Source organism: Struthio camelus, chromosome 13 (assembly GCF_040807025.1).
Source record: "Struthio camelus isolate bStrCam1 chromosome 13, bStrCam1.hap1, whole genome shotgun sequence".
In the NCBI taxonomy this organism is placed as follows: Eukaryota; Metazoa; Chordata; class Aves; order Struthioniformes; family Struthionidae; genus Struthio; species Struthio camelus.
In genome coordinates, this window is record NC_090954.1 from 9,849,235 (window position 1) to 9,876,654 (window position 27,420).

Genomic DNA, 27,420 nt, shown 5'->3' on the forward strand with positions numbered 1-27,420 from the left:
AACACCGTATCCAAGAGATTTCTTCATCATAACACAGCAACCAACACCTTCGGGAAGGGTGGACCTTCCCTCCTGGACCACAGCCACAAAAAACCACAGTCCATTGCACTGCACGCCTCATTCAGGAGAGCGTGCTATCTGCACTCACTTTCTATCTAGCTTTCAAAACACTGCAAGGGAAGTACCTTCTTTGGCGGAGTCCACTCCTCCTTCTTTGGCATAAAGGCAGTGTCCAAATCATTAGATTCCAAAAGCTTTTTAGTGGGCTTCCTTTGACGCTTGCTTTCGAAGTTTCCTGCAATAAAACTCTTTTTGTTAGATAAATGAGGATTTTCTTCAATAGACTAACACCATTAAACAAATACCAACCAAAAGTTCAAAACTCTTAACCTGCTTCACCTTGTCCTTTGGATTATAAGCTCCTTGGGCAGAGATATCAATTATCTGCACCTCCACAGCTTCCACTAAAATGGACCTCCGCCTGCTATGACCTTCTGGCATACTTCAATATTAAGTATTTAAACAAAAATCTATCCACAGAAGATAGACTATGAAGTTAATACCAGCAAGTAACATATTCTGGCAGTGCAATTCAGATTATAATTTCAGAATCACTTAGATCTGGCATATACCAGTCCCACCACAGATGTAGCCCTGCCTTCTCCTGCTCCCATTCCCCCATTACTCACAGCAGCATTCACGCTATGTAGGCTGCGCAAGCGTAAGGGCCTGATCCTGGTTAAAAACTACTGGGGGAGGGAAAAAAAAAAAAATGTTTCAATCTTCATCAGTTTCCAGATCCTGCTCAAGCTTTTTTGCTAGCACTCAGGAGGTCACAAGCTACCAGACCGCAGACCAGCCACTAATTTAGGCAACAGTATAAACTTTAAATGACCAGGGAATTATGGTGTTATGAAGCGCAATTCAATTCACAGAAACAGGCTACTCATACCCTGTTCATCTCCTTCCTTTCTCATCCTCAGCCATGTCCTTCCTATAACACACACCTCTGCTTGCACTGCTCATGCCTCAGATGCCTCATGAAGGGACAACACGGCATCACTCTCAAGGTAAGCCTCTTTGCCCACAGCTTGGGCTCTCCGTGTGCATTAGCAAAAGAGTTCTCTTAGAAGTGGGAAGAGCTGTGCGCCCTCTGCTCACCGGCTGTCTGCTCCCTCTGCTGCGCTCTGCACTGTTCCCCTGTATCCCCAACCTCGGGTTCACGTCCCCATTTTTTCCTCCTTTAATCCTCTCCAACTTCACATTTCCTTCTGATACTCACAAGCCCCTTACAAAAAGAACAGGCTAACTGATCTTCCTGCACCTATACCTTTCTGCCTGCTCAATTTCCTGCTTGGTTTACTTTTACAGTAGGCCTGTAGAACAGATACAGCATTCCCTACAAGTTAGTGTAGCCAGAACACCAAGGCTTTTCCCCTGGACGTATCTTTAGACGCTACCGGAGAACATACTGTTAGGTGTACTCTGACACTGACTGCTGAAAAGTGAAAAGTCCATCAGATCACAGAATCACAGAATCGTTTAGGTTGGAAGGGACCTCTGGAGATCATCTAGTCCAACCTCCCTGCTCAAGCAGGGTCCTCTAGAGCATATTGCCCAGGATCACATCCAGACGGGTTTTGAATATCTCCAGCGAAGGAGACTCCACCACCTCTCTGGGCGACCTGTGCCAGTGCTCTGTCACCCTCACAGTAAAGAAGTTTTTTCTCAGGTTTAGATGGAACTTCCTGTGCTTCAGTTTCTGCCCATTGCCTCTTGTCCTGTCGCTGGGCACCACGGAGAAGAGACTAGCCTCATCCTCTCGACACCCCCCCCTTCAGATACTTATACACGTTGATGAGATCACAGTCTCTCTTCATATACAGTGCCTTGCTGAATGCCAGTGCCCTGGCCTTGCAGTCACATGCAGCTGCTTGTGCAAGTCTCTGACAACTTCTTCACATACTTAGAATCTCTAAAAAAAAAATAAAGTTCAGGAGGGAATTCTGTGCTGCAGTTCCCTAAGCTCGCTATAAGACCAAAAGGTCAGCCCATTACCTATGCAAAAGATCACACTTTGCACACATCAACTGCACAGCAATGCTCATCCAAAACGTTTTAACAGCAACGAGACTCCTCCAAGCTAAAAGGAACGTAACTGTTTGCAAGCACAAGGCAAGCAAAGATGACAAGGATTCAGAAAAGGAGCCATGGCCACCTTCATTTGGATAAAGGGGCATTCTGGGCCACAACAAAAGGGAGACACCATATCAGAGAATGCTAAAATCACAAATGTAATGAATCAACTCACTGGGCCACCCACTTCACCTGTCCTCTCCCTTTCAAGCAGCAGTAATGACCACTGAATGCAGCAAAGTAAAAAAATAGATCAACAGTTATTAACCTTTTTCATTCTGACTGAAGCAACGATTTCCGCTGAACTTGTGACATGTTCACTTTTGTGCGTAGAATCACACAACCTGCAAGTTACCTGTTTTCAGGAATCTCTCCTCTGCTTCTGGAGAAGCAGAAACTTCAGAAACATCTGAGGAAGACAGCACCAGCTCTGGCAAGTCTGAATGTCCTTCTAAAAGTTGGTCAGTGGGATCTGTGGAATGGGATCCTAGTTCTGAGAGGGAGCACTCTGCTTCAAGGATTGGAGGGGACTCTTTGGTTGAAGATGGAGTTGAAACCAAAGGGCTCTGCCCTCGCTGGGCATCGCTTCCAGGACTGCGCTGTGCGGGAAGACGTCCTTCAAATTCAGACTTCACCACAGAATTCACCTAACGTAGCAAAACATGGAGATGAAAGCATCTATCCTACAGAGCACTGCACACACCAAGAAAACTCACCAAGCAAGAACATATCAAAGGGACACAAACCAGAGCCCTAGAGAAACAGCCACGAAGAGCTTATTTGCCTTAACCTACCTTCCGCAATTGCTCCTGGCCCTTCTTTGATTTTTTCTTGGGTGCAAATATGTGATCATATTCTTCTGCGTATTCCAGAAGCCGTTTACTTGGCTTTCTAAGGCGCTTCCTCTCTGAATGTACTAAGAAAAAGGAAAGCAGCTTCAAGACTATGTTTCTGAGAAGATCACAAGACAAAATTCTCCTTATGATCTGCAGATAATAGCTGCTCCTGCCTTCTCTTCCAGAGGCTCCATGTGGAAAGAGCCCTGTGACTTCATTCTTTGATACAGCCTTATAATCTTTGAGCTTCATATTCTCCATAATCCTGACATAGCAGGTGGGATTTTTAAGGACCTAAGGGACTTCAAGTAGGAATTCAGGTGAGAATTAAAAAAACATTAGCTATCTGACTGACTGAGAAGCTTCAAGGAATTCCACTCATCTCCTTAGACGAATGACATCTAACATTCTTGCAGTAGGGTAACCCAAGCCTAAGTCTGATTAGCCACTCAGACTCTTTGCACTACTTTTCCTGTTAACCCACACTCCTTTGGTTTTTAGTGTGGGGGCAACGGGAGAACGTTGTTTTCCCCTAACACAGTTCAGTTACTAATTTCACTACTAACACATCTAGCTCCTTCCCCTTCCTCCCTAGCACCACATCCTCTTCTACACTACCATCCTACAAGAGCCTACAATTCCCACTGTGCTGCTGCGAGCCTGTTTATTCCCCTTGCTTCCCAACAGATTCTACAATGAAATCAGGATGACCAGGGAGTGAACAGATCAGTCTACAGTAGACTGGAAGCTCTTCAGGGCTCAGATGTCTTCTGTAAGTTTGAACAGCACTACACCTTCACAAGGGAAAAATCTGGTAACGGGGACTCCCCCAAAACAAGCACAACCACCCCACGCTATACTTCCTCACATCATCTCGACACATGGTGAGCTTCAAAAAAAGAGCCCTGACACACTACGCCAGCTCTGCTCAGCAAGTTTCAGAAGCAAGATGATGCAAGTTTATTCCTTTTTGTCGCTTTCTGGAGTACCTCTAATCAAGGTGGAAGAGTCATTTGGTCAGCTTTCAGAATTAGTAAACAATATCCTCAAAAGATTTCTCCTGGTCACCAAAACATTTGTGGCCTCTTGGAACGTTGGAACAAACAGTAAATATTCTCTTTACCTCTTTTCACGTGAAGGAGGTGGCTTTTTTTTTTTTTTTCCTTTAAACGGAAACATTTTCCAACAAAGGATTCCAGGGCAATACTTAAGAACAGGGATGTTGGACAAGATTGCTACGCTTCATTGTGGCTTTGTGGTTAAACAAGCATTAAAATGTCAAACTTAGCCAAAAGAGAAGAAGGGAACAACTTTTTCAAACACAGCTATTCTCAGCCACGATTAAAGCACTGTGCAGGTGTCTGTGTGAAATACATATTTCAGCGTATAACCAGTTTATAGGATGAGTATCTTTACTAGGCAACTACTTAGAGCCTCAAAGCCATGCAGCAGAGCACACAGCACTGTGCCAAAAAGGGTGGCTTAACTGCATTTGTTTCCAAAGTGAATCTTGTATGAGAATCCCAAATGCAGTCTGCCTTGCAGTAGCAAATCACATACCTTAAGAAACTATTATTTATAAAAATGTTTTAAGCCAGCAAATTCCAGCAAATTCATTTCTGCCTTATTTGCTCTTAAACATACCACAATGTTTGCAGCAAAATATGCCAAACATTGCCATTCAACTAAGATGAGGAATTATACCGTTTGTGCTCAGTGGAAATTACACAGTTCTGAATGCGATCTTTTATGCCCCCTTTCACTGATATTCTGGCTGCTGCGGACAAGGATTAATCAAGTCTTCTCATAGTACTAATAAACACAGGAAACTCATTCTCTTAAGCTACAGTTAGTCAAAATTCCAACATCATACTCTCTACTCTATAAAATTGATCCTGTCTGATATAAGAGAAGGAAGACTAGTTTCCCTGAATGGACTTTTCAAAGCATTAAAAGTTTACTCCGTACCAATATTGCACTGCTGACCTTAGAGCATTCCAGACAGCTCCTTTCTCACGGAGGCTCTGGTGCCTTGTTATTGTACATTTCTAAATATAAGTGTCAGATGTGCTTCAAAGCCCACGCGCTTTTGAGGGCGGGGGAGTTGGTTTACACTACAGTTGCTGATCTGTCACGTTTCTAAGCAAACCCAGGCCCTCAACGGGTTCCTGCGTTGCATTCCTGCATGCAGCACCTGGACAGCTCTGCTCTCCAAATGCCACCTCACCCTGGGAGCCATCTGCCTTGCACTGCTGTTTCTTCCTTCTCTCTTAACAGCATCACCCCTTATCAACTATTGTTCTCTAGTTCTCTCCGTAGACTTGCATCTCCATCTCACATAGCAACATAGAGGGATTCTTCAATCACAGAAAACGTCGTGAAGGCATGAGAATCCAGCTGTATCTTAGAGTAAGCCAGGAATTCATTTCCTTTGTCAGGCTGTGACAGTCCTCCATGGTAGAGCCTATCTACACAGCACAAGCCCAGGACAAAGAACATATTTTCTACTTGCTTTGTGAAGATGTGTGTACTTAAGTCCTCAAAAAACACACAGCCACAGTCAGAGGAGTTAATGAATGATTAAACTTGTCATGATTTCAAAACAGAACTGTTACCCAGTGCATTACACCCTATGGGCTCATTTTTTGTGCCTGTCATGACTTGCCTTTAGCAGTTCCTATGACCACTGAGCCAGGTGCTCTGTCTTCTCTGCATTGAAACAGAGGTGCGCAGGCAACCTCCAGCAGCCTCTTACTAATGACAAAATACACACACATCAGAACGTGCACACAGGCAACATACAGCAGAAGTGGCAAAACAGAAGTTCAAAAACTGTGAGTTATACTAACTTACAATATTACTTGTAAAGAGATTAAAGTCATTTAGTTTGGTGAAATCATTGGAAAGATTTCATTTTGTTCTTTTCATTACGGCTTGCTTCCCCAGATTCTTTGCAGAAGCCTGAGGATGGCATGCGTTGAGTATGATCCTACTGGACCTACTCTTCTCTCCTTTTTTTTTTTTTTTTTTTTTTTTTGCTTGTAAAGTAAATTTCCACCTTAACTATCCCCTAAGAAACTCACCTATATCTTCATGGGAGAGGCAGGGTTGTCTGACCTTGCGGCCCTCAGCAGCTTCCTTCTTCCTAGGTCAGCTTCTTTTGGATGAGGTTGCCTTACATCTGCCTACCATCTTCCAGACCCACCTCATTCCCAGACTCCCTGGCAACTTTCCCCTCTCCTCTATTCTCCCCTTATCCCTCAGAGAGCCCCATAAGAGCTGTAAACTAGGAAGTCTGTGGGGTTATGAGCAGCTAATAAACTTCCACTCTAAAACTAACAAACAAGAACACAACACAACAAGTCTTGATGAAATCCTGCAGAACAAACCAAACATGGATTCTAAGGCAAAGAGCTTTGGGGGGGAGGGAGAAAAACAAAAGTAAGCCACTGAACCTTTGAGGGTCCGTTTCCCACACCTTTGTAGCATTGATCTATCCAGCTAAGAACAAGCACATGGCAAGGGACCATGGTATGAAGGTATAAATAGAAAAGAAAAAAAAAATCCCCAAACTCATTAGGATGAGTAATTTACCTTTCATCGTAGAGATAAATAAATCTCCATAACCACTCCGCCTCCTTTGTTCTCTGTTCTTATAGAGAACCCCAAAAACAACACATCACACTTTCTTCAGCTCACAGATACTGTTATCTCCATGTAGTCAAATAGCCCCAAATTGAGTAATTTATGTTTTAAATTAAAGATTATGACATGTAAACAAATATAGAAACTCTGGTGCAAGTCCAGCTCCCTTACCTTGTGCCGAGAATTCAGACTGGGGAGCAAAGCTGCCAAGCTCTGTTTCTGAGTCCATCACACTGTTGTTTGGCTTACCACATACATTCAAATGTTTCTCAACTAAGTCTAAATGATTCTCATAGTCCTGATCTGTTAGGTCTCCCTCAAGCACCTTCGAATGAGAGGAATGCCTACGTCCCAAGCACTCATTTCCCTTCAGCGAAAAGCCACGAGAATTCAGGCCAAAGGCACTCTCCAAGTTTCCTTGTTCCCTAGATCTACCGATGTGCTTATTGGATCTAGCACTGCTTTGGTTAAAACGCTGCCATCGCTTTTTGGGTGCTACGTGATTCATATCATTAGACTCATCACCAAGAGAGCTCTCACTATTTGCCTCTGAATCCAAGTCTGGACTCTCCCCATTTTCAGCAGAAATGCAGCTCTCAATGTTTCTACCAGGTTCAGGTCTCCTTCCAACACGATCTAAATTGTCATCAGATAAACAGGCAGAGTCTTCATCAGTTGAATGTTCTGTTAAATCAATAGACTCTTTCCTCTCAGTATCTTCTGCTTCCTTACCTAGAGGATTGGTAACCAAACCACGAACACGGAATGCATGTTCTCCTGAATCTCTGGATATTCGATTTAACAACTTACTTGGCCCTCCTGGTTTTAAGTCCTTTCTGTTTGGAATTGTTTTATCTCCAAGTTTTGATGGTTGCTTAGATTTTGAACAGTTGCGTTTGGATATGCAATTTGTGCCATTTGTCCCAGAAACAGCGGTATTCGCGGGGTCCCTTTTGCTAGTACCAACCCCTGTTAACTTGGTTGTAGGATTGCGTGAAAATGAGTTGCTTATATTGGAGTTCGGATTTACTGTTTCCTGCAAGCAATCCCCATTTTTTTCTATTTTATATGAGGGGCCTACAACAGCCAAGGACTTCAGACCACTCGCAGAGTTGCTTCCAGAGCCATCAGCTGTACTGGTATTTCGATACTGGACCATATTCTGAGTAGCCATCAGTTGCTGCTCTTTTGTCTTACTATCATGCATATCCTTCAACATCATTAACAAGGTGCTGAATTTGTAATCTGGCTCAATAGGCAAACGACTGTGACCAGAAGCGGAAGAAAAAAGTAAAGGTACTGTGGCCTTCGGCGTGCCAGAGTCGCTAGCATCATCATTTATGGACCGATAAGACAGTTCCTTCAGCTCTGACAAGACATGTTTCACCACAGCCGTTTCTATTTCAGCAGAATCCCTGGGTTTCTCATGCATGCTGTTTAATAATTTCTGACCACCAACTTTTCCACTTTTAGGAAGAGAATCTCTACGAAGGCCAGAGAAACCTTTGGTATCAGGAGAGCAGCAATTCACGCCACGCTCCTCTTCTGCGAGAGGAGGTTCCAAGCCAGCAACTTTTTCTTTATGTTTGCATTTTATACTCCTGATCCGGGGCGGTTTCATGCTTTTCTGTTTTAAGATTGCTTGTTTTGGAACAGCAGCCCAGGAGCTGTCCTTGGAAACACTTTGAGGAGTAGTGTGCTTGTTTACTATGGAAAGATTGTCATTTCTCACATCTGAAGAACACTCAAGAGCCATCAGTGACATCTCAGCATCAGAGGAGCCTCCTTCAAGCTCCCCATCTGCAAACCGAGCATCAAGTTTGCCGGCTACTGAACCTCCCAGAGGTTTGCGATCTCTGTGTGACTTCTTCCTGGCCCTTCTGCTGCTCTTCTGAGACAGGTACATGGAAAGCTTAATGTTTCCACTTGACGTCATAGGAAACTCCTTCTCCATTTTATCTGAAGAATCACTAACTTCAAGAGTGCTAGAGGCTCTCTCTGAACTTTGGTCCATGGTATCGACATCACTGTTTCCATCATCGGAGAGCGAAGAGGACGTATCCGATTCGGTTTGCTTTTTCTCAATACCAGTATTATCAGATGCAGAATAGTGTATTTGTAATTTGGAACTGCACAGAATGCCCAGGGAGCTCTTCTCTCTCTCCAAAGATGCACTGGAAAACAAATCCCCCTGGAGTGCGTTCTTCAGAGTATCACTTTTACGAGTCTCATACTCTGGTTTCAAACTTGCCTTTTCAAAACGTCTTTCTCCAAAGGAGGAAAGCAAATGGTTTTCCCTGGGGCCACTGGATGCTGTTAGACTGTTTGCAATGCGACGAAGTTCATGAGATGCATGTTTATCTGGCAGGTCCCCAACAATCATGTTTCTAACTATGCTCTCTGATGCCTTTTCTTTGATTTCTACCCTAGATACTTCCCCTCTTGTGCCACTCTTTTTTACTCTAGTCCTTTTTCTACTGTCAGAGCTCTTCTTCATATGTGGCTTAATGTGCAACTTTCCTTTTTCACCGGCCGGGTGTCTGGAGTCAAACGCCAAGGATTTAAAACAACCATTCAGCTGCCTGTCCCTTTCTGCTCCAGGGCCATTGGCATAGTATTCCAGCTGCGCTTCCTTCTCACTGTCCAGCTCGCTGGAGTTCTGGCTGCACTTTTGATCCTCTGGCCCCCCAAGAAGAATGTCTTCTGCCTGTCCGACACTGACTTCCCATTTAGCCATAAATCTTTGAGGAACCTTAAAGTTGGAGGAGACAAAAAAAAAAAAAAAAAAGAAAGAGAAAAAGAAAAAATTTGAGGGGGTAACCAACAGGATAAAAGGGAGAGAGAAATGGACAAAGCACAGAACAGAGCAACAGTCCTGCATTTGTTATCTACAGGACAAGTACATGGATTCCCACAGACTGTGCCTAGAGGACACAGAAAACACTTTCCCTGGGTAAATGCCTGGCACTCCAAATGAACCTAATATAAATCCATATACATTTCCAAAACAGTAAAAAGGTCCCTTCAAGCACAGGTCTCCCAGGGACCAAATGTCCTGGCACCCCAGCACATCCTGAATGTGACAATCTGTAAGGGGAATGCATATGGATCCCTGGCACAGAAGTACAGAGCAACAGCCAACAGGCCTCTCGAGGCAAGTGCAGCATCATTTTCTCAAAATATCTGAACAGACACGTTTGCTTTGCTCTCTCTTGATTCTTCCTACATCACTTGAATTTGGAGCACAATTCCATCTGCCCTCTCCATCAGCTCACCCAGGTACAAATGTGAGATCCAGACACACAAAACTAATACACCCAAATTCAACATTTCCATTACTTACAAGTCTCCCAGTACCCGTACCTTTAGCATAAAACAAAGGGCACTCTGCCTATTGCAGCGGAATGTCTGCTAACATCTAAAACAACAAAAAACTTGTTTCTTATTTGTGCATATTATTCTCAGCTGCACAGCAGTAAATCAAAGCCTTCACAACTGCTCCTAAAATCAAAACCAATTCCAAGGCAGGAGGAACAACTCAAATTTCTGACACTTTCTCTTAAAAACGAAAACAAAACAAAAAACAACCAAACACAAACCACCTCATCTCAGCAGGTAACAGGTATGGAGCCAGGTAGTAAAGCAGTCAAATATTTCCAGCTTGCATCAGATCTTGAATTCTGGGGATGTAAACCTGGACATTTATGCAAGCAACAAACATCCAATTCCCTCTGCTGCAGTCATACCAGCACTATAATGTACTTATAGAATGAGACCCTAGCCCATGGAGTATTTTAAGTTCTAGGACCAGAAAGTTACTTGGGAGCATATAACTAGTGGTTCAGAAGCTGGGAACACAAGGGGAAGAGTCATGAGAGAAGATATTGAGCGTTCTCTCGGAAAAGGGAAACCAAAAGAAAGCATTACACACAGGGAGCTCAAATCCACAAGAGCACTACGTTTAATCTGGTGCTCTTCACTAACATGGGTTAAGTACCTAAAAGAGAGAAGGAAAAAAAAAAAAAAAAAACCCAGAGACACCATTGCTTAATATGAGTATCTGCTCTTACAGTGATGCAGTAGCCTCTGCACTTCTTCACTTTAGCAATTCTTAAAAGAGAATTTCTCCAGTCTCCTTCCTAAAGATGTAGAACAGACCTCTGCTCGAGGCTGATGTGTTTGGAAAAGAGGCAAACGCAGATGATGCAACGAGCCTCAGAACTCATTCCTGCAGGCTCACTGACAAGGTATTTTCCAAGTCAAATTATAAATACTTACAGGTTTCTATAAAGAGAATTACTGAAGCAAGGTTAAAAAACCCACTGCTTTATCTCACTCAGTGATCTAGTAAAGCGTGCAGCTCCACCTCTACTTCACGTCAGCCAAAAGAGGCTGCCAGAGAGCAGAGGAAGTTATTTAAAAGCATGCTGTAATTGGCATCAGGAGAGGGCCATGCAGCTGAGCAAATCTCACGATGACAGAGAGACCTGACTCCTCTACCTCTCAGAGCTTTGTAGGGCAACAAAAGCAACAGACCCCACCCCTCCGTAAAAGAGCCTAGAAACTCCTGGCAGCTTATAAACTACGCTTGTTATAAGGATGCAAAGAATCACCCTGCTGGCTGTGTTGCTAAAATCACTGCCACAAAAAAAAAAGCTGTCAAAGTGCAATTCTAGACACAAAGGAATATTTTTACTGTGCAGGTTCAAAGAATCAAAAACATACTAGAGAAAACAGATCTTCTACCTTATGTTTGTAGCCTTTTTCTTTTTGCTTTCCTCTTCTCCGAAGAATAGGCAGCTCTTCAAACTGATGTCTTCCCTCAAAGAGGACAATAGCTTTTCCAGCAACCCAGGCTTTCTCTGAAGGCTCTCCTAAGGCATCCACATAATACTCTCGGTACGGTCTCCGATTGGAAACTATTTCAAGAAATTTAACAGGGTTAACCTCTTGCATAAAACAGAATGAAGATACAGGAAAAGAAATAGAGAAAGCAGTAGCAATTTGTTAGTCAGTTCTTAACAACTTTGCTTAATAACACTCCCATATGAATGCCAGTTCTGGGGATTTCTAGTTAGAACTTAGGGAGACCCCTTTGAGCTCCACTGTCTATGTTATTTGTTGCTACTCTGCATCTCTGAATTTCTTTTTCTTACAAACAGTTGATCAACAGGTCTAAGATGACCTGTCTCCCTAGATCGAAGACTGGAGTTTGGCTGCAAAAAATTGGCAAAAGTATCCAAATATCTTCTTCCTTGAGAGAGATAACATACTAGGCAGGACATTTTTTGCTCCTCCCTGATTAACGATTAAACAGTCCAGTCCACTTGTCCGTTGGGAAAAGGCAACGGCGTGCTGGCAACATCCAGAAATAACATCCTCCTGGATGATTTGCTCGCACAGGTTTTTATGTCCCCCACCACAACATAACCCATCACGTTCCACATCTTATTGTCAAACAAATTCTTATTCTGGACATAAAACATCAACAGCAGCATTTAAGCAAGCATGTCTCTGGAGTAGAAATGTCCCACACGTACACACACTACAAAGAGTAAGTGCCATGTGACAAAATGCCAGTTATAATGAATATATCCATACTTTCGTCACTAAGGTGCAAAGCAAGAGAAGAAACTCCACCATAACAGCACAGTCACAACCACACTGGAGATTTAAATGGTGTTTTCTGTGTAAGAACATTGGACAAATGGGGTACAATTAAGGACTGAATCAGTAACTAGGTACACTGGTGAAAGACGACAGGTTAAGGCCATTAAAATAGAGCTAGCAAGGCTGGAACAAGGGTTATAAACTTTTCCCTGCATTTCCCTACAACGTCTCCTTCATGTGCTGCTAGGAATACCTCCACCTTCTGAATATGTAGCTCAAGCTTCACAGCCCATTTGGTTCGCAACAGCTCTTCCAAGAATGCCAACGCAGTACCTGCTGCCCTGGCGACTAGCAATGCAGACATTTAGATTCTAACCAAGACCACTGAGAGGATGACAAACAGCAACTGTCAACATCAAACCAAGGACAAAGATGACAGACTTCATCTATCCCATTTACAATACAGGGACCAAGCTACTGACCCCTCAACTTCTCAGCTCCAAAAATCTTTAAGTTATGTCTTTCAAGAGCTTGCTGAAAAAAGGCAAACTGCTTTAAACAAAACACTGTGCCACAGACCAAGAAGAGAAAAGCTTTTTGCACAAGGGACGAGTTTGAAGCAACCTGCCTTGTTTTGAATGGCCTGTTCCCATGACAACAGGAGAGGCAGCTAAGGTAGGAGGACTGTGCTTCCTATGGTACACACAGAGCTCGGGCAGCTCCCTTTGCCCAAAATCACCAGAGTTCAGATTCAACTGGTCTTCCATCTCTGGCTCAGGGAGACGAGACAAGCAGATTAAATAAAACCTCAACAGGAAAATACAATTTTCCCCAGATATCTATTGGGTTGAACAGGGATAAAACTTGATGGGAGAGTCTATCACATGGCAGGAGATCAGACCTTGCTGGAACTTGTTAATAGCATGTTTCCTCCCTGCAGAATTCCCGTATTAGAAATCATCATATAGGGGTTAGAGATGGGATTACTGGACAGCTACATACTCTAAATCCACTACAAAATTTCATTGGCGGAGGGATAGAGAGGATGGAAACCTGCCTGGCATATCTTCAGGCAACATCTTTGTAACATGCTCTTTGTGAGTTCAAAAGAGACTATTTAAAACTGCACGTTCAGTATTATCTAGAATCAGAATGAATGCCTCCCAGAGGAAGAAGAGGGAGGTGAAGAAACAGCATGCAAGATTGCAGCAACCAGACTTGGGGTAACACACGCGTGATGTAGAAAAAGCTACTTCATATCTCTAGAGGAATAGCAAAGAGCTCTGAGCTGGTGGTCACTGAAACCTGCTCACTCTCAGCACTCAGTTCTTAGGCCAGCAAGGGTCACGAAAACTGCAGACAAATACATCAGTGAGCAGCAACCTTTCCAGTGCACAGAGCTGTCAATGACAGACGGTACCGTTGCAAGGAGTTTCCAGCTACTCACAGAACAAAGAAAGAACCAGAAGGGGAAACCAAGAAAAAAAACCACACACACACATACAAGTAATAAGCCTTTCCATTTGTGGCATTCTCCCTGTGGCAGCTAATATGATCCCAAAAAGCAATTTCAGGGCCTTCAAATAGAAGGCAATTTCCAAACAATCACTTCCCCTCTGTTCTCTTGATCGCTCATCTACACTTCTCTGCCTTGGCCTTACAGCACCCTGTTCCCTCCCGGCTTTCCCTTCTTTTTCCTGTGTTCATGCACGCACAGCTCTGTCTTATTTCCTTCCATCTCTTCCCCTGACATTCAGCTGCTCCTACTCTAACACAGTGCCCTAAACTTTCACATATGTGGCTCCATCTCCAGGTTTTTCTGATATTTCACCATAAACAGACCCCTGCTTCCTCGTGCCAAACAAGGCAAAAAAAAAAAAAAAAAAAATCACTTCCTCCCACACATTCACATCACACCTCCAGGCATTCAGCAGCTACACTGCTCTACCCCCAACCCCACTTCACAGCCTCTCCTGCCTCCGGTTCTTCTCCAAGTCTGGCCGACTCTCTGCATCCTTGCACACTCCAGGCTACCCAGCTCTGCTTGCCCACCCTTTTTACCCACTGCACTTCTCAGTTCGCACCTCTCTAATTCATCCTCCCTTTCTCTGCCTTCTCTCTATACCTCTTTCTCAATAGGCTGCTCTTTCTTCTGTCTTGCCTTGCACTCAGCCTAGCTTCTCATCCTTCTTGTACCCTGGGAACCAGAGCCTGCATGTCCAGCTATCTGTGCCACATGATTCTCATTTCCATCAGCTTCAGCCCCTTTTTCCTCCTGACACCTCCCAGGTTCAGGTCTACTTCATACATTCCACAGCCTTCCACAGTAGAGTCTATTTCTTTAGACCTATCAAGGGCCAGGAATGTTTGTTTATCAATAAGAAACTGCAGCACCTTGCCATACACAACTCCTCCACTTTATGGTCTGAGTAGATACAGTACCTTTCATTTTTGAGTGACAGTCCAGCACTGGGTCATGACAAATTGTGCATGGCCACCATGGGCGTCTGTTGAACTTGGCCCAAACAAGATCCCCAACTTCATACTTCACTGGAGTAGGTTTCTTCTTGGCTCGGATCTTTGGGGAAAAACCAGAACACAAGAAATCACTAAAGCTCCAGATGCTTTTAAAGAGATTTGCTTCCCCCCTGTGTACAGATTACATCTGGCCACCAGAGACAGTCACATTAAAAGGCAAGCCCCTGATCGTACTTAGTTGCCCCTACACCTTCAAAGAACATGATCGTTTTCCCCATCCCTCTGAAAGAGCAAAACAATAACCAGGGCTTGATTTTTTATTATTATTCTTTAGTAAAGAATGTGACCTCTGGTAAACGACTGCACTCAAACTTCATACAGTCGATCTGGTAAGTATTTCAGGTCACAACTAGCCCCGAATACTTCACTAACACTGATTCAGTCATTTCAAAGGTGGCAGCGTACAGAAAAAGTAGTACGAGAAAATAAAATATTCCTGACTGGAAGAAGGTGACAATAACAACACAGAAAGTATCTACCAATAGCAAAAAGAAAGGTTTATATGTACAAGCTAATAGCTGCCCTGCTTCTCAGATATGCTCAGGAAAAAGTTTCATAATAAAACATTCAAAAGCAAAGGCAAGTACAGCCAGAAAAACTATGCATCTTCTAAATGGTGGTTTGCGTGAGCAGAACTGCCACTGTTCTGCCCCAAACACTAGACAGCAGGAATAGGGGAGAAGCTACGCTGCAGCCCTTTTCTCCCTTCCGCAGGACAGACAGGACACAGGGACTTGCCCGATTCCAAAAACCGCTCACAAATGTTAACTTGGTGGGAACAAGCACCCAAGCCTGCTCTGCGTCAGGGGGCTGGGAGCAGTCGGGAGAAGGTCAAAACCTCCCAACACACAAAACCCTAATGCTGCTTAATGCCATTTCTGCCTCACTACAGAGGAGCTGAGAGCAGGTCCATTTTTGTTTGCTGTGCATGCAGACCTCTTTGGTTGGACACAGTGCTACCAGGGGGATCTTAGCCAAGATGAGGATTCGTGAGCTTACACGTGTTGCGACTAATTGAGCTGAGACACGGTACAACAGGTTTTCACACGATACAGGAGACCCTGTGCCTGGCTGCGGGTATCCTGTCTGCTTACCAACACCTGCCGACGACCTGTTCCAGGTGGTTTTAGTGGTTTCAGAGCTCTAAGAAGTGCTGCAGATATTACTCTTACCAATAATTATCAGCAGTATGCTCCCCATTAAAGCTGTCACGGCACAAACACGCACCATCTCGCGTCACATTTTTTATTCTGCTTCCTAGCCTTTCTGACGCATGCCTCCTACAACTCACAGCTCAACATCCTAGGGACTAAAATGCAACAGATCTCCCTAATAAAAGATATATTCCACTTCAGATCGAGTTTTCTGAGTTTTCTGCATGTGGTTAAAAAGAATATAAAAGGATAAACTCCTCTGTTACATGAGGAAAAGCAGGTAATTACGTTACAGACTACACTGCTGAAATCCTCTTCGCTCAGCCACCGCAAGCCAAGCAATAACCTATTGCTGAGCAAGAGCCCAGAAGCAGCGAGTACCCGGCGCGCCGGGCAGGGGGCTGCAGGGACTTCCCAGCTCTGCCACAGCTGCGCCGTCGCTGCCCCGCACGCGCGAGCTGCCCAGGACGAGGAACGCGTCCTGAGCCCGGCAAACGGACCTGCTGCCCTTGCCGGCACTTAGAAAACGTAGATGCACGTTCAGATGCAAAAATAACTTTCTTTTTGTCCGTTTCCGGCCTGTGTCTCCTCCTTGTAAAGAGTTTGAGCATAAGTGACGTTTACCCATTTTTTCAACCCAAGAGAAATTTGAGGGGCGTATGTATAACACAACTATACAAATATCACAGAAGCGCTGCAAAGTACGCACATCACCTGCGCGTACCTTCCTGAAAACTGTAACCTGAGCAGAGTCAGCTGGACCGGTAAAACTACGCTGGAGATTTGCCAAACACATTCACAATGATTCACCTGAGTGACACCCACAACCCCTGCCTAGAGGCAACTCTGCATTTAAATCAATCCTTTGCTATCTCCCTCTAGTACCACGCACAGACGCGTAAGGAAAGCAAGGCTTTCAAGAAACTATTCAGGCAAGGCTTAAAACAGATAACTCTATTTCCAAGCATTCAGCAAGCTTTTCAACAGTCTAGTTCACAGTTATTTTAGTTCTTCACCAGTTTTGCTTTCTTATTTTCCTAGCACTAGAAGTCAGATGTTGACCTCCTTAGTAAGCATCATAAAAGCCCCCTCAGTGCACTCACCCACCGAGGGGAATTACCTAAACGGGGAATTACCTAAACGCACAATGTTATGATGCCGCAGTGAAGAACACTGTGACAGGACACAGCGACACAGGTTGCTGTCTTGCACTATTTTCTCTCCACTCCCCCTGAATTCCCATCACACTGCCAGAAGTGAAATTTGTTTCCTGAAAATATAAAAATTCTAGGGAGTTTTAAAATCTATAACCTTTAACAAACAAAAAAACAAACAAACAAAAAACCTCACTAGCACAGGCACTTATGAAGTGGTTATTTTTTTTTAATCACTTCCAGGTACAGATAGTCTCTTCCTTTAAATTCTGCAGTGTGATGCCATGGTTGCAGCCTCCAAAGTGTGTATTTCTTGGGTCAGACTACAACAGGGTTAATTCCTAGTACAATTAGGATTTAGCATGCCAAGGATTTAGCATGCCATGTTTATATACCTGATAGCCAAAATTTCGGTCCTGCAATAACGTTATTTATGACCTCCTTTCCACGAGCTAGGGAAAGCCCCAAATTTAAACACAACACGAAAATATTGAACTTCAGATATCGTCCTTTTATATATGATCACGGTAATGAATCTTTATATCCAGAGCATTAAAAAGTTCAAGTGTTTAAATAACAACAAAACTAACTCATTACTCAATGAGCCACTGCAGATGAGGTAGGTACCACGCTGTAACTCCAGTGGAGATGTACTAAAGCAATTCAAAGCAGGTATGAGAGCGGGTTAGCCAGGAGGGAAAGGACAGTGCCTTGCTCTGTCTGCAAGCGACATTACAGTTTCTGTGCGGTCAGACATTCTCCTAAAGGGAGTTAGCACTGTCTACTCTTATCAACTGTTTGGCGTTAATTTGGAGTGTGGATGGGACAAACTATAGACTAAACTCTAGATTGCAAGCAATATTTTAGAGCATTTTGTACTATTTTTGGAGAGAGCAAGAATGTGTCTTTTGGGCGTCTTTAATTAAACCCTCTCCACCAAAGAATAACCCCCAAACAACCATTAATCACCACGGAATGGGTCACGAGCTGAGGTTCAGCAACAGGGCGACACAAATGCTTCTACCTTGAGAAGGCACCTCCTGAACCTGTGTTACGCAAAACACACCAATCTTTGTAATTCATAAAGTGAAGCTGAGCACCAACTTACAATTTCTCATGGGAAAACAGGCTTTCTAATAGACATGACAATTATACAAGTAATATCTCTGCACTCCTGCAGTTCCCACTGTAAGGAAGCTATAAAACAAATATCAAGCAAAGAAAGATTACATTTCTAAATGATTTTATCATTGCACACGTACTGTACTCCTAAACTGTCTCTTACCAGTAGCCTTCCCTTTAAAACAGCCACGTTATTAAGGAGTGACAAAAATGATAATTATCCAGTAACCACTCTCCACTGTGTCATTGTAAGCTGCTATTCAATCCATCACTCTGGCTGGAAGAAGTGGCATGAAGCACAAGCACACACATATGCTGATATCCACAGGGTGCACCTTCCTTTTCTGCACCACCGCTCAACCTTGGTTTAAGAACCAGAGAGTCTCCATCATCCCCAGCACAGCACAGCAAGGTTACAGGCGCTCCTGCAGTCCTACGCAGCATGACTGGGGGAAGTGACCATCTTGGCAAAGCCACAGTAACACCAAACTACGTGCAAGGAGGCAGAAGAATATACTCCTGTAGACCAGGATGCTAAGTATCACGCACTCAAACAGCGTAATTTTCTAGAGTGCAAGCACCAAGCTGCATCCATCATAGACAGCCCTGCACACTATTTAAATGTAGGCCCATTTCAGAAAGTCATCCCGGAAAAGCTTGGCCAAAGTAACCATTATAGTTTAATCCTGGTTGAATAATGTTATTTTTACAATTAAATGAAACAAAGGACAGAACATGCTTTTGGAGAAAGAGCCTGGGGCAGCCAAAAAAAAAAGTGTGAGAAGGAATAAAAAAACATTAGAGGGAAGAAAGGCAGACAAGGACATAGAAAAGAGAGAAGGAAACTGCTGACCCTTAAGGATAATGGGGAAGGATAACGCCAAACCTATTAAACACAAGAAGCCGACAGAATCAAAGTCAAGAATGGAGGAGGCACATCCAAACGATAACTAAACAATACGGTATAAACAATGACACAAACAGAGTTTTCAGCTGAGCATGCAGACAACACAAACCACTTATTTCTTTAAAGCGCAGCAAATACCTGCTGAAGGCCCTGTAGCACAGGCGAGGTCTATCTCAGGATAGATCTTACCACACTAGTAGCTGCCAGGTAACATTCACACCTGTGTACATAAGCTGAGGCATATATCAATGCCAGGTGGAGAAGGCAGCCACAGCTCTGCCCCATAAGCTTCCAGTGCTCTCTTTCAAACCTTTTTTGCAGTTCATTCCTGGGGCAGTTTCTCTCCTGCTTCTTCATACAGCCCGTGTACCCTAGGAACGTTTGCAAAGGAGTTGTTCCCAACATCAAGTAGAGCTGGAAGCCCTGGTGAGGATCAGCCTACTGCCCTTTTGTTTTGTGGTTTTTTTGTTTGTTTTGTTTTTAAAAACTCAATTATCAGTCTCTGCCTGAATGGGATGAGAGGATGAGATCCTCTAATTCCTACCAGCCACCAGCCCAGACCCGATGCCCTAACATTGCTAAACCCACGGAAGATCGGCAGCTCTTTTTAACAGTACAAAATTCTAAACAAGAACAAACTTCAGATACAGATGATATCCGAAGGCACTTGGATTAGACTGGACCAGTCTGCTTAAATTAGTATCTATTAACACAACAAGGTAGTTGGCATCACAGGTACGCCATGCCTAGAACATGATGCTCCCACGCTCCTGTCATCTCACCATCATGCAACAGGTTGCTCACCTTCTGCCCTCACTACCGAGGGGAAGCAACGGGGGCAAACTCTCTCTATTAAAAGTACCCCCAGAATTAGCCTCAAAAGGCAGCGCTACCCAAGAGGTTTTCATGGGATGTTGCTTCCCTCCATGCGAAGTCAGGACAACATTCTTTGTTCCCTACTCCTACATCACTGAGTTAACTTATGTTTCAGGACAAAACAGAGCAACTTCAACCTCAGTCCTTTTTGCTCAGGCTTGTCCTTCTGTCCCAAGCCTGTTCAGCTCCTATCACTACGGGTCCAGATCCTTTAACATAGAAACTAAGCAGCTATGCTGCAGCACACATACAGTGACTGCTTCCGACAAATAAAGGTAGTTAAAAATAAGACTTCTACCACATTCCTGCTCTTAGTCCTCTTTCCACCCCCCCATCCTTAAGTGCTTGGTCATGAGTCCACTGCTCATTATCTCAGTCAGCTCCAGCACTCACGCACTGAGAACTGAATGAATACGGAGAGGAGGAGAGGAGACAAGACTCGGAAAATAATCTTTACTTGTGAAATACTATATGAAAAGATAAAAAGGAGATGGGATTAAGAACAACACTCAGGCAAAGTCAAGAATGGAAATTAATAACTGTCTGTGATGAAAGCTCAAAAAAAAATAAAATAAACTCTCATTAGCAAACATTCTTGTTTCAATAAGCTTTTCACAAATCAAAACACAATCTGTCAAGAAACAAAAAGTGGAAAGAAATTAAATTATATCCACTTCATAGCTTAAGTATCTGAAACCAAGCAAAAAGAGGTTATCAATTAAAGTTTCTTCAGCACAAAGTAGCGATATAAAACATAGGAGCTTGGAAGCTTTTCCGTTCAGAAGCTGCGATGCTGAACCTGCACTAGCGCAGGTAGAGCAGCAACTCTCTGCTCGCTGGTATGAACACTTCCAGGAATAAATCCCTGCACAGGAAATGGGGTAAGCCCAACTGGAGTAAGCATTCAAAAAAAAAAAAAAAAAAAAAAAAGGAAAGAAAAAACCACACCCACACACCACATTGTATGGCTTAACTACCGAAATCATCACCGCCCTCACCAAAATAATCACACTAGCACTTAACTTCTTTAAGCTTCAATTCAAACACAGAAATTACAAAAGCCTGCTGAAAACCCACCAACAGATCCCAGACGACTGAGGACAACAGGACATATCCTTTATCTTCATTGCTCAGGGACTGATCATCAGGGAAAAGACCATCCGAGGCCAAAGGGAGCTGTGGAGGATACATCTGCTAACAGGGGTCACCAGCCAAGACCCCAGCTCTTCTGCGGCAGCTGCCAGACCAGGAGATTCTCTGACTGGCTTTTACTATCAAAATGGTTAGGTTTTCACTCCTGTTCACACTACATTAGTCTTCCTTCAGCTTCGGTATAGCAGTTAAAAGTAAACACATCTGACCTACATCAGTGTTTGAAATAGTATAATACCTCTTATCTGGGACTCTCATCACAAAGAAGGGTTAAATGCTCACTACTTAAATATACACTAGCTAAAAATAAAGCAGAGATTACGATACAAGCCACACTTGTGTTAGTTACATGCTTACAGATATTTGTTGTCTTTCACTAGTTTTTAATACCCTTTTCCAGGCAGTGGCAGCCTAAAAATATCAACGGGCTCTATGTACATATCAGCTGCTGTCAAAGATTAAAATGAAAAGAGCTGGTTGCATTATATTGCGTAATTAATACATCCAAATGTTTAAATTTAGGAGTTACAAATGTACATACTTTTTTTAAAAAACAAACATATTTTAAATAAAGAACAATGTGAGAACACAAGCTTCAGACACCAAGATAACTGGTTAAAAGCATCTCTGTTTTACCACTCTCTCAGTTGTGATCATTTACCCTGTGAATCTGAAAGAAGAGCAGAGTGATGCTCTTCTTCACAAGGAAGGTTCAGGCTTCAGTCGTCAGTTTCTACTAAGCTCTGGTGCTTTAGTGTCATAATAACCAGAAACACAAGATTTGAGAAAGGAGGAAGCAGCAGGAGAGAAAGGGTACAAGGTTCTCACCCAGGTTCTCAGCGGACAAAAATCCCCAGACTGATACCGATCACAAACATACAGAAGATTTCCAACCGCTATCGAGCGGCTTGGGAGAGAGGGAAACTATTCCTAGGAACACTCACACTGATTATCTGCATACATTTTAATGCTAAACCAAACTCTCTTCGAGTCTGGCTCCTTTACTCATCACCAATTGTTTCAAGAAAGGGAGGATATGCAGACGTTACCTGAACTTTGCCAAGTCTAACAAAGGAGACGTATCATCAAATATTTTCTAATGTCAGAGGACTAGCGAAAAAACCCTGAAATCCGGTCATCAAAACTGCCCCCTCTTTAGCCTTCCTTTTGTGTTCCTTTACGGCAGAACGTAATCTCGTCACAAGCAAGACATCTGATAAATGCAATGCTAGTTTTAGAAATTAGGTTTCAAAATCCATGAAACGAAAACCTGAGTCACGATTGTGTAAAACTAAGCTGGGCTATTCCAATTTGCATGTGTACACTGTACATCTTCCAACTTAAGCAGTAACCAGAATGAAGTACCAGAAACAGTATGTCCGTGCAATGCAGAAGAGTGAATACTGCTTTAGACCCTTAACAGCTAAAAACTAGGATTTGGGGTTACATTAAACATATTACTGCACTAACACTTATTATCTAATTCCACAAGCTTCTTTAGAAAGGGCATATATTTAACTGGGGTTTGCAAGTTTCATATTCTGCAGAAGTTATGATTTGCCCACAGGAGGAGAGGCTGTATGATCCCACTTAGTCACAGAAACTGCAAAGATGCCACTGTAAGCAAGACTGTAACCACCTCAGAACTATAAAGCAACTTATTTTTCAGTCAAATCATTATTCCAAACCAAGAAGAGACAATGAATGTTATGCTCACATAGAATTAAGTTTTAAACTAAGTTTAAAACATCAGCTGCTTTTGCTTAACCCATATTCAAAGGGGATCCCAATTTTGGAACATTAGCAGTACAACAAACTTATGTTTTTTTATTTCTTGATACTAGCACTTAGAGCTATGCCCCGAGGAAGGTTCAGGCTTCAGTCATCAGTTTCTACAAACTTATGCTTAGGAGGGGCTTCCTAAGCTTTATGTTGTGAAACCAGTTTCCGAAACGTACTCACGAGCGTACCAAGACGGAAGAGCCAGCTAGAGTTAAGAAGAGCCGGATTTATTTCACTGCTGCTATTTAGAAACGCGTGGGCAGTTGCGACGTTACCCAGAAGAGTAAGAAGTCCGAACAGGTGCTTGGGAAAACCAACAACAAGCTAACATCAGGACAAGCACGGAAACCATGAGAAGGGAGGTAATCATCGTGCTCCTAGCCCTTCTTGCGTTAGGCAACAGGCAGGTTTCTGTCTTTTCGCTAAAAGTCAGAGGGAAAGAGCATTAATTGACACTCTTTAAAAACAAAAAGGATATGGAAGCTTCAAGTAGGCTTCAGGGCCAGAGCCCAGCTTGGATACTCAGCACTGTGGGCCCTACAGGGGCTGAAAATAAGAAGCTGGAATTTTCCATAGGTGTCATCTGGAGATATCACTGGGCAAGGGATTCTCCATCCCGTTTTTCCAAACATTTCCGCCCCCCCAAAACAAGCAAACAAACAACCACATAAAAGCCCCAAAACAAACAAAAAAAATTCCACAACATCCTTTGCCTACTGTATAACATTTTATAAGGTTGCTCTCTCCAACTCAATACTTCTGGTTCGATTAAAAACAAACAAAAATAAATAACAAAAAACAGCTGCAACTACAAAAGTGGAAAAATTAGTCCTTAATGCAGTATTTTTAATGAGCGTCTGAAAGTTAGTAGAAGTTATACTGCTATTTTGTTACCAGCTAAAACTGATTTATTTCCTGAAGACCAGAACAGTGTCAATGTCCGCTCTCAAACAGCATTCATAAATGTCTGATGCCATATGTAACCTACAGAACGAGTTCCCTATCAAGAATTAATACAAACAGAGTTTTGCTTAGCAACCAGACTGCCTAATACCATCAGTGCTCCACCCATTCAAGCCCTGGAGAGGGTGGAAAGGGACCTGGAAGAACTCTCCCCAACTGGAAGCTTGCTGCCTTCCTCGTGCTTTCAGCGCTGGAAGCACTCCCAGCAATGCTTCCTTCCCACGTGCGCAGCTCAGAAAGCACGTTTCACCTGCAGACTTGCTCCTCTGCACGGAGCCACGACCATAATTTAGCACTGCAGAAGCAGCAGATGGATGCGGCGAGCTGCCCGGCAGTCCATTCAATCGTGAATCACGCCGCTCTGGCACTGCTGAGGCTGTAGCTAGACGGTGCAAGAGGGTGAGCAGGGGAACTCAGCACAAAACTGCGCTCTTCAGACTGCTACAGATGGAAGTGAAGGCTTTACAGCCAGGATCAGGCCATCTTTGCAAGTACTGGGAAAGAGAGGTGATGTGCAAGGACTTTCCCACCTCCCCCTCCCCTTTTATTCTGCCATTCTTCCAAAGATATGGGTGAGGCAAATCTTGATGTAATCATAACAGCAATTAAACAAAGCCTACACGTAAATTTAAATGAATGCTTTTCCACGCTTCAAGAGAAAGACAAAGCGCACTGCTGAAATTACTCCTGGCTTCATCAATGCGTTTGGATACACAAGAGACTCATGGACACCAAGTGCATCTTTCTCCCTGTTGAATACTTAAGAATCACTACCAAAAATGTTCCTGTGAGTAGCCACACTAAAACCAGTTTCCTAATTTGATGAAAGCAAACTAGAACAGAGAACTTCAGCTGGCCCCTGCAGAGGAACCTGTGTCAGCCACAGCCTCCCTCTAACACGCGGCAGCATCTCCCACCCTTCTGGAAACGGGTCAGGAGCATCTGCTTAGACCAGCCAAATCCACCGCTGTGCCCTGGCACAGCTCTGAGCCAGCAGGAAGCAAACTCTCCACCTTCCTACCTGCCTCTGTGCAGCGCCACAGTGCAGTATACAGCACACCAAATTCCTTCAGTGCTACAATTCATCTTCCTTGCTGCAACTGCGTGGTGGAAGGAGCGTGTCGTATTCCCGAGGGAGCCCAACCATACCCCCGTAGCCTGCACGCGTCATTAATAACACTCCTGCTGCTGCCCTATTCCTGCATCACCAGCGAACCTTGCGAACCCTGCAAGGAAGCCCCTCAAATCCCCAAGCACCACTGCAACTTAAGCATCTCCCAACCTAAAAGCACAAGCCTTGCTGCAGCTTTCTGATCTTCTCGCAGACTAAAACCATTAATTGCTCTTTACAGCCCTTACCACAGAGCAGTGGTAAGGCAACACCTGTGACAGTTCACAGTGCTGTAACACAGCACACCAAGTAACTCTGAAATCCTCTGTGCCAGAGCCAAGACAGTTCTTTGATGCCATTATGCCTTGCAGTTTCAAGCACCAGATTGAACTTAACTGATAACAGGGCACTAACATCAACTTACACAAAAGTAACATTTAAACTTCCAGTAAATATTTCATCAAAGCACACTGCAACTTTTATCAAATATTCTTGCAACATATTATGACAGCAGCAAATCACATATGCTTTACAGCACACCTGCCTGCTATAGTCTGCTTTTAAAAATGACTCAAAGGACAAATGCAACATTATAGCCATATGGCACCTTTTACATTTTACTCAACACAGATATCACGTAGGTCAGATACCACAACTAACATTTGCAATACATCCTTTAACCCGGTGATCTGCAAACACGTATCCACAGAAAAATACTTTGATGCCATGAATCCCTGAAAGCAAGCAAGGCTATTGTTGATAGGTCTAAATTCACTATATAAGAGTCCGCACCTGGGAAGTATTTAGGGGTCCGCAAATCAATAGAGGTTGAAAACTGCTGCTCTAATTAATTCAAAGCAGACTCTCTTACAGACCTTTTCCATCTATTAACTTGGAAATCCTGGCAATGCCTTAACCATCATAAGGGATTTAACTCCCATTTTACTGAGCTAAGACTGCACTGCATAGCACAGATGGCTCCAAGTAGACAGAACAAAACATATGTCATTTTTTTCTGATATTAAAATTGACATTAACTTAACAATTATTTTTAAAAAAGCTTCTAGGACAAGTCTCTTCTTGCTAGGATTTTGAGTTTTTCTTCAGGTGATTCTATTCCATATGCCCTTCTAAATGCCACAGCAAATAACTGCTGGGGGGGGGGGGGGGAACCACCACAATAAAAATGACTATGTACAACAAGTTATCAATCACAGCGAAGAAAAACAGAAATGTCTTCTAAAGCAACCACAGTGAAAGTTAGTTGTCATTCATAATACTAATTCCTGAGTTAAGACTGTCTTTTTAGGAAATACAATTGAAAACAGAAACTCAGAAAAATACCACTTTTATTCTCGGGCCTCAAGTAGTTAGTTTATTATTCAAAGTTTACACCTCTTCCGTGAGCTACTGATCTGCGCAGTAAACATGGGGAAATTAAAAAACAAAAACAAAAAATAATCATGAAGCTTCTGCTTATGCAATCCACTGTCATAAAAGAAAACCACACATTTTAATCCTGCTTCTGGAAATAGCATGCAATGAGTTCTAAAAGAAGCTACTACGCTGCAAGAGTAAATCAACAGATCCATGAATTCAGGCAGAATAAATATTCCATCCTAATGTCAAAAACTAATGCTACAGAATCAAACTGAGCCACTGCCATAATTTTTAGCACGGGCTTAGAAGAAGCTGTAACAGCAGAACTAGAACCATCATACCCTCAAACCTTAAGTTTGCTAGAAAAAGCCAAAGTCCTGAGAGATGCATTCTTCTAAAAGTAATCACCAACAGACAAAAATCATTAGCAGACCTTGAGAGGCTAAGCCAAGGCAGCATTCATTCTAAAAGAGCCCCTGTAAAAGCCGTTTCTGTTGTTATCGTTGGCTGTTTTTTCTGTAGTAGCAGGTGATATACTAAATATCCCATATGTAGTATAGCACAGATCTTAATGACTAAACAGCTGAGTGACATCTACACTTCTGGTAACAATCTTAACAGAGCTTCAGGTCATAAATACTTGACTCAAGAGCAACACAGTGAAAAGTAGAGTACGTTAATCAGGACATGGTTTGAACAAAGTCTCTCTGACCCAAGCTTTACATTTTTTTTTTTTAATTAAGAAAGTAGAAATGACATGGAGGCTTTGCCATTATATTCAGTAAAACATTACCTTCAAGACTACCCAGTTTGCAAGAAAATACCTTTGATTTTGCTATTTACACATGAACACGTGCTCAGCTTCAAACAGCTGCATGGTCCCCATAGGAATTGCGAAGGCATTGATCATACAAGTTTCACACTGCACTACAGGTAGTCAGAAAATCCATGTGCACTAGAAAAAACACATTATTTTCTGTAGCATCACATATGAGAACAGGTATTTCCCACCTTATCAGAAATACTAGATTAGAGAGCAAATCTTACTGAAACA

At 43.1% G+C, this 27,420-nt stretch overlaps 1 protein-coding gene across 2 annotated transcripts in view; it reads right to left on the reverse strand.

The window, feature by feature from the left end:
• The window catches only part of NSD1 (nuclear receptor binding SET domain protein 1), a 68,721-nt gene that overhangs the window by 35,301 nt on the left and 6,000 nt on the right, over positions 1 to 27,420 (reverse strand). The window contains exons 4-9 of one of the 2 annotated variants that reach the window (XM_068959939.1): positions 14,670 to 14,805; positions 11,364 to 11,536; positions 6,789 to 9,369; positions 2,931 to 3,052; positions 2,492 to 2,783; positions 186 to 295 (exon numbers count right to left, since the gene is read on the reverse strand). In XM_068959939.1, coding sequence (XP_068816040.1) covers positions 186 to 295; positions 2,492 to 2,783; positions 2,931 to 3,052; positions 6,789 to 9,369; positions 11,364 to 11,536; positions 14,670 to 14,805 — 3,414 coding nt within the window. Of the gene's footprint in view, positions 1 to 185; positions 296 to 2,491; positions 2,784 to 2,930; positions 3,053 to 6,788; positions 9,370 to 11,363; positions 11,537 to 14,669; positions 14,806 to 27,420 lie in introns of those variants that run through there. The other variant, XM_009665622.2, reaches the window with a different exon arrangement.